Below are 7,002 nucleotides of genomic sequence, written 5' to 3' on the forward strand. Positions count from 1 at the left end.
GTGCCTTGCATATTATACAAATATAATATATACAAATATAACCATGCTATCCCAAATGATTTACCCACTAAAAGAATTACACAAATTTTCTACATACAAATTAAAGTAGTACTAATCTCATATAAAGTACTTAATCACAAATGTGTAACATAATTTAATTTTAGGTCAGCGGTTTGGCAACCTATCCAGGGTGTGCCCTCCACTTGCCCTATGTTAGCTGGGATAGCCCCCCCACCCCATAACAATAAGCAGAAGAGTACGGATGTATGAATATTACAATTATTCTAAGTTAAAACACAAATTATAGTACCAGAAGAAGTTCAAACTAAGCATCAGAAAGAGGAAGAAAGGAGATTTAAATGACTTTGAACATGACATGGTGGTTGATGTGAATATTTCAGAAACTGCTGATCTACTAAAATTTTCCCACATAACCATCACTGTGATCTGAAAGAGGCATGAGTTGCAGTGTCGCACAGATAAAATTGGGCTGGAAAAATGTTGCCTGGTTTTTATTAATCTCAATTTCTGCTGCAACATTCAAGTGATAGGGTCAAAATTTAATGCAAACAGCATCAAAGCATGGATCAATCCTTCCTTGGACTGATCACTGGTTCAGGTTTGACGGTGTTCATTTAATGGCGTGGGAGTGTTTTATTGCCATAAATTGGGCCTCTTATTACAAACTGAGTGCCTTCCAGCACCATGGTGGATCTGTGCCATTAGGCAAGCATTAAGGCAGTACTAGCAAGGTATACCTAATGAAGTGGGAAGTTAGTATACTGGCATATATAGATTTCAATACCTGAAAATGATCTGAACAGAAAGAAAAATAGTGATATAAACACATTTTTCCACTCCGTTTCTAAAATCTTCAGTTAGTTTAATGAACAAATGTGCTGTAAAACTGACACCAAATGATAACCACCATCATCAACATCATGATGTTGAGGAAAATATTATTTTAACCCCCCCCCCCAAAAAAATGAAGAAAAGAAAAAGAAAACACCCAACAAAAATGATGTGAAGAGAAAACATGAAACGGATATATATATGCATAAAAAGGGCAAAGTTTTATTTTTTCACATTTGGACAGTTGTTCTCCTTTAAAAAAAATAATAATGCAGAAAAAGAAAGTATCAAAAACAGAAAAACAAAACAACAACAACACACCCACAGAAGAGCTTTGCTTAATTTGAGGCTGGTAACTTGAGAGTCACTAATAAGACTCGGGATATCTCTTTATAACATCATCATTATAGCCATCAACTGGTAATGAGCCACTAAATCTTTTTCCCCATCACATTATCAGATGATTTGTGTGTACAATATCGATGCATGAATCATCCACAGGCCATTAGAAGTGCCAACCTCTGCCTCAAGGAATGTTCACATTTAAATACTGTTTTAGAAAATACACTTGATAATTTGGTATAATCAAATGATATTTAAAAATAGTGTAACAAGTGTTAGAAACATTATTGCATACATATAAAAATAGTGGAAAAAAAAAAAAGATTTCCCCTCTGTCAGAAAATTTAGTGTTCGTTCAGCAGATAACTGCAGCTCTTGTTCGCGATCCCTTTAGAGTACATTTCATTAACTTTCTATGCAGAGAATGAGAACACAAAGTACAATATTAGTATTTTGAAAATGTAACTAAATGTAACATTTTGGTTGGAGCAGCTACGACAGATGCAAAGAAAATTCCTCTGGAAGCTACAGTGAGGATATTTTACCCACAACAAGCTAACCTGAGACATGTAAACACACAAGAGTCACACAGATGCTCACAAAGATGCAGAGCACACATAAAAAAAGACAAGCTGTAGCATAATAGTCTCCCAGTATCATAACGCCACTGTGAATATGTAACAGTGACACCACAATAATAATGAGTATAATAAGTGTAAAACATGGCTACAATAGGTCCTGCATTATACACACAGACATGCATGTAGTTCAGTTGGGTTTGCGAATAGTGTTCACAGCTGTGTGGGCCCAACTGCCCAGCGTGTCTGAGACGCGTGTGGCTCTGCGTGTGACATTTGAGCGGCTGAGTTTACCGCTGGGATCCAGCTTTCTCATCATCGCTCCCCCAGAACGTTCCTTTGGGCCAGATCTGCAGAGACAGAGAGACACTACTCAGTGCAAAAAGAGACTGCCATTAAAACCATATAGGTTTACAACTGTAACATCAGTTAGTTATTTAAAAAGAAAAAGGCAAGTGTTAAGCCATCAGGCAACAAATGAAAATTTTCAGTAACTCATTTCCTGATCTACAATTTGAATTTTATTACTTATCATTTTAATGTGTAAATGGCCTTGTAGACATTCAGGTAATATCAGAAAAGGTATTTGGGAAAGTTTGGTGTCAAGGAAAATTTAAAGCAGGAGCTGTAAAGTCAGCAAGAAAAAGTGTGAGCAACATTTGTTCAGACAGCGAGTTATTAATCTGTTTTTCTTCCAGATTGCATGCATCCGAGAAGCTCTGCCATGCACCTTTGTGTTTACACTGAAAGCTATGTTCTCAAAACTCAACTAGTTTTACTCTTTGGAAAGGGGATTTTACCTTCTGTATTACTCCACAATTTGGGAATAGTTGAACTGCCTGTTGCAAGTAAAAAACAAAACAAAAAACTGATCTCAATTAAATAAGAAGACGTCTATACTCAGTGAGGAAAGCCTCTGGGAGCATGTAATGTGCGCAAATAACAGGCAAGATCACCATTACCGAGTGCTCGCTTTCCGCACTGAATATCATCGTTTACAGGACACAAATATTTTAAATGACAACACAGGAAGTGACGCAAATTTTCAAATGCATTCTGTCATGTCATCTGGCTCCAATTCCCACATCCACCTCCTTTCCCCCTTACTCCCTCCTTATCTGAATACCAGAAACACAGGCCCTGTTTCAAACTGAGGCGGGAGGAATGTCTGGAGGGAGGGGGAGGAAGTCTGGGGACCCACAAGCTGGGATTCTTTGGGTGAGAGGGCAAGGAGGACAGAGACTCCCTTCCTCAATACAGAATATGCATGAATACAAGGAAATGGACTAATGGCTTCTTCAGTTACACAAAACTTTAATTTACCAACAAAACACTTCTTTAGTTGTGATTATAGAAAAAGGTAACAAAACATGTCCTTTTTCTGTTAATTACCCAATCTGGGAGAAACTAATAACACACATAATGCAAACACTTTTTACAATTTTAGAATTTACCACCCAGTCAATGATCAAGATATCAAAAGAATTCACTAAAATAAAAAAATGTTACCTGCTGTCTCTCCCAATGATGTCATCAAAAGCCTTCGACAGATGTTTGAGCCTCCTGAGTCCACTGGAAACTGACTCCAAATCTTGGTCAAATTTCCTATTATAGATCATAAAAACAAAATATTTGGCAGAAAAAGATAACCACCAAAATTCAAGTGAGCTACTCTCAGCTGCTCCACATATTTGGTTGAGGTTTTTTTTTTTTTTTTTTTTTTTTAAAATAAATAAATGGTGTATGATCGTCCTGACACATCCTCAGAGGGATCCAATGAAATAAAAGCACTCAACAAACTTATAAACTAACAAAGTCCTAAAAAGCAAAGTTGCATAAAGAGTGAATCAAACTCACTTCCTCTGGTTTTGCGTATTTGGAGAGGCAAAGGGACTTCGTACAGCAGCCATGCGGACCAGTTGCCTCCTGCCACCTCCTGTTTTCACTCCTCTTACGGATGCTTCAGGAGTCCTGCGTCCTCTGGAGCCTGGAGTACGCCCAGGTGTACCTGTTGCTCTGAGTGTGCGTCTGGGTGTTGCAGCCCGATGAGGTGTACGTCCTGGGGTGCAAGAATTCAATGCTCCAGCATTTTCTCCATCACGACCCGGGGTCGCTACCAAACACTCTTCACGGGAAAATTCTCTGGTCCTCTGCAACCTCTGAGAGAGAGAGAGAGAGAGAGAGAGAGAGAGAGAGAGAGAGAGAGAGAGAAAGAAAATAACAACTCTAGAATAACTGACTGGTGGCTTTTGTTGAGACTGATAATAATAAAAAATAGGCAATTTCACACATAACAGTTAATCTACCTGATACACTCCGGTGATAGAGTTACGAGCACTACGAGTAAGTTTGTGGACTGTGCTGGTCTTTGGTTGCTCCTTCATGGTTTCCCAGGTCGGATTCTCAGGGAGGGAGTTGGTCTGGACAGATCGCAGTGGGAGTCGCTTCCTCAGTGACATTCTCAGAGAGTTGAGTGAAGATGAGGACCGAAGTTTGCGGAAACGGTCCGGGGCTTCTGGGGAGCTCTCTGCTCCATCAGACTCATCCAGGACTGTGTGTGCCCGCCAGACTCCAACCACAGCTTTACCAACACCATCCATGACTAAACAGGCTATATGACCGAGCTGAGAAAAAAAGTGATCTGTATGAATAAGTTTTATGAAAATAACATTTTTAATACTACAGTTTCAAAATCTCACAATATAAAAAAAACCTATATTCTAATCTGGCTCAGCATGCTATGAAATTTGAATATTTCTTTGGACTGATAGACCAAAATAAGAAAAAGTTACAAGTTAAGACAAATCTTTCTTTTTTTAATCCTCGAATTTGAGGAAATTATTTCAGAGTCCCTTTGTCACTGTCAAAAAATTTGAAAAATGTCAATGAACAAAGGACGGAAAAAGTGAAAAATGAGCCGTAACAACCATACAATCAAGCAGCAGTAATCGTGTTAGTAAAAGCTCCGTGGCTTTTGTTAGATAGGGACAATGCTCCTGGTCAAGTGTCCAACTTAACCCAGGAATGGCTTGCCCTGAGGAGGGAATAACAGCCTTAAGCAACAAATGAGAATTAAAGTTTACCTTTCACTTGCCGTTATATAAAAACGCTGTCAAATTGTGCCACTGTTGTCAAATGCTGCCTTTTCCCATAAAATTCAGTGAATATCATTAACAAAACAAAAGAGGGCTGTGCCCCCGAAGCCACGGTTAGCTAGGAAAAAAAATTACTATTTACACGACAAAACATCTACTCAAATAAGTATAAAAACTTAAAAGAAGAACGTCTGCTGGGACACCTGCTGTACAGAGAGCTTACCTAAAAGTATCAGTTGTAAAAGTAGCCGATTCTCTGTGGCTTTTAGGCGGCTGTAGCTCCCGTTTCTTCTTTCGCTATTTGAATTTGGCGGCGGACCACAGAATCCACAAAGGCACGCGTCACCACGCCCTACGCAGTGTTACGTGACGTAAAACGATGCGTCACTACGTACAGTTTTACGTTAATGGGATTCACGTTGAAATGTGACTAGGATTATCGTGTCCGAATAAGATTCCAAGATGTTTCTTCTTGAAATATATATTTTAAAATGATCTGTTAAGGTCTGTATTTTCAAAATAGTTGTAAAAAATACTTAGGATCACAAGTTTGTAATACTAGATTCCTCTATGGCTTGTTGATGCCTACCAAAAGTCGTGTTGTGACTTGCAAAGGGACATTTAGCTAAGTATTATTGGGGGTCTATGTTTATATTTGAGCCTGTATGTGTAATTGTGATCCTGTGTGGATTAGGGAAAATCCAAAATAAATTTAACATGTGCACCTAATTCTTTTTTTAAAAAGTCATTAAAGATTTATGTTGCACAATCATTTCACCCTGGAAAAATAACAGCTTAAAGAAATCATCAAAAGCCCCAAATTACCATGGCATTTATGCCCATGATGAGTGTTTGTAAACTGTCTCTCAAACACCGTCACATTTTCTAGTAAAGAAAAATTACGAAATGTTTAGCAATAAACCTTATCTTTTCCAGGTAATATGTCCAGTTTTTATTGACTTGGCATGAGATTGGTGTTGAAGCAACTAACAGGGGTGTTAGTAACGCTCTTCTATTGCAATACTGTTTTACCACCCAATTTACAGATAAAGGAATACATACAAATACACGTAAGAAACACTTTACAAAGCTAAGTATAACAGTGCCTTTGGACTTGGTGATGTATATCAAATATATTTAGCTGCTGGGAAATGCTAGATAGTTTGCACAGTTTTTTCCACCAACAGCACAATTATAACAGGTCACTAAATACTGTTGCTCATTTATCAAACACCATAAGGTTTTTCTTTGCTTTTGGTTGCACGTGTACACAAAAATCCACCATTGTGGCTACAAAGGGCTTGGTGACCAGCAGATGTCACTGCACACCTGCACATGAAATGCTTTCAGTATTTTGAAATCTTTGTCTTGTCCACCTCTGTAGTGATTTAGTAAAGGCATTAACAAGGCTGTAGAATAATTTATCTTTAACTTTGAATCCATTTGTCCTTCACTGATATCACTCTGTTTTATGTGTTTTAAAGTGTTTCTTTCTTTATTGGAAAGAACATAAAGAGGAGACCTTGACCCTAACAACCTAGCAGCCACTGTCCTTTTGTCTCATTAAAAGTAAATGTATAACATCATTTTAATGAGCTATGGCTGTATAGTTGAGTCAGGAGGTAAAGTTCAGAGCAAATGCAAGAATTAGATTCTGAAGCATTTATAAACATTTCACAGACATGTTTATTTCTCTGGTTTGACAGCAGTATGATAGTTTTACACTGGGTATTATCAAAGCATCAGCTTCAGCATTGAGTTACTCTCTTTTAAGCAGCTTTTTGGTTTTTAACACAATTAGTCTGACAATTATCTGTCTCTTTATTGTTTTAAAAAGCACACTGATTAATATGCAGAAGCCAGCATGAGCTATATATCAGAGTAAGTGCATGCATTTCTCATACAATAGCAGTTAAATGTGACAGTGTGAATGGTGGTTTCTGTCTGTGTCTGGTAATATATATACAGTGGGGCAAAAAAGTATTTAGTCAGCCACCGATTGTGCAAGTTCCCCCACCTAAAATGATGACAGAGGTCAGTAATTTGCACCAGAGGTACACTTCAACTGTGAGAGACAGAATGTGAAAAAAAAATCCATGAATTCACATGGTAGGATTTGTAAAGAATTTATTCGT

At 37.9% G+C, this 7,002-nt stretch overlaps 1 protein-coding gene across 2 annotated transcripts; it reads right to left on the reverse strand.

The window, feature by feature from the left end:
* Positions 1 to 1,050: 1,050 nt before the first annotated feature.
* On the reverse strand, positions 1,051 to 5,230 carry pimreg (PICALM interacting mitotic regulator). 2 transcript variants are annotated; one of them, XM_004549992.4, is made up of 6 exons: positions 5,091 to 5,230; positions 4,079 to 4,396; positions 3,630 to 3,931; positions 3,282 to 3,377; positions 2,573 to 2,611; positions 1,051 to 2,122 (listed from the first exon to the last, which is right to left on the reverse strand). In XM_004549992.4, exons 2-5 carry the CDS (start codon positions 4,370 to 4,372, stop codon positions 2,581 to 2,583), a joined length of 723 nt encoding a protein of 240 aa, XP_004550049.2. In that variant the 5' UTR covers positions 4,373 to 4,396; positions 5,091 to 5,230; the 3' UTR covers positions 1,051 to 2,122; positions 2,573 to 2,580. The 2 variants fall into 2 exon arrangements, with proteins under 2 accessions (XP_004550049.2, XP_004550048.2); XM_004549991.3 differs by lacking the exon at positions 2,573 to 2,611.
* Between the last annotated feature and the right edge of the window lie 1,772 nt (positions 5,231 to 7,002).

Source organism: Maylandia zebra, linkage group LG10 (genome assembly GCF_041146795.1).
Source record: "Maylandia zebra isolate NMK-2024a linkage group LG10, Mzebra_GT3a, whole genome shotgun sequence".
In the NCBI taxonomy this organism is placed as follows: Eukaryota; Metazoa; Chordata; class Actinopteri; order Cichliformes; family Cichlidae; genus Maylandia; species Maylandia zebra.

Bases quoted from the DNA above. Each gene is read 5' to 3' on its own strand.
- pimreg (XM_004549991.3), bottom strand. From the start codon at position 4,372: ATGGATGGTGTTGGTAAAGCTGTGGTTGGAGTCTGGCGGGCACACACA. The intron at 3,932-4,078 runs GTAGATTAACTG...TCTCTCTCTCAG, and splicing joins CTATCACCGGAGTGTATCAG to AGGTTGCAGAGGACCAGAGA. The intron at 3,378-3,629 runs GTGAGTTTGATT...GATCTATAATAG, and splicing joins AATACGCAAAACCAGAGGAA to GAAATTTGACCAAGATTTGG.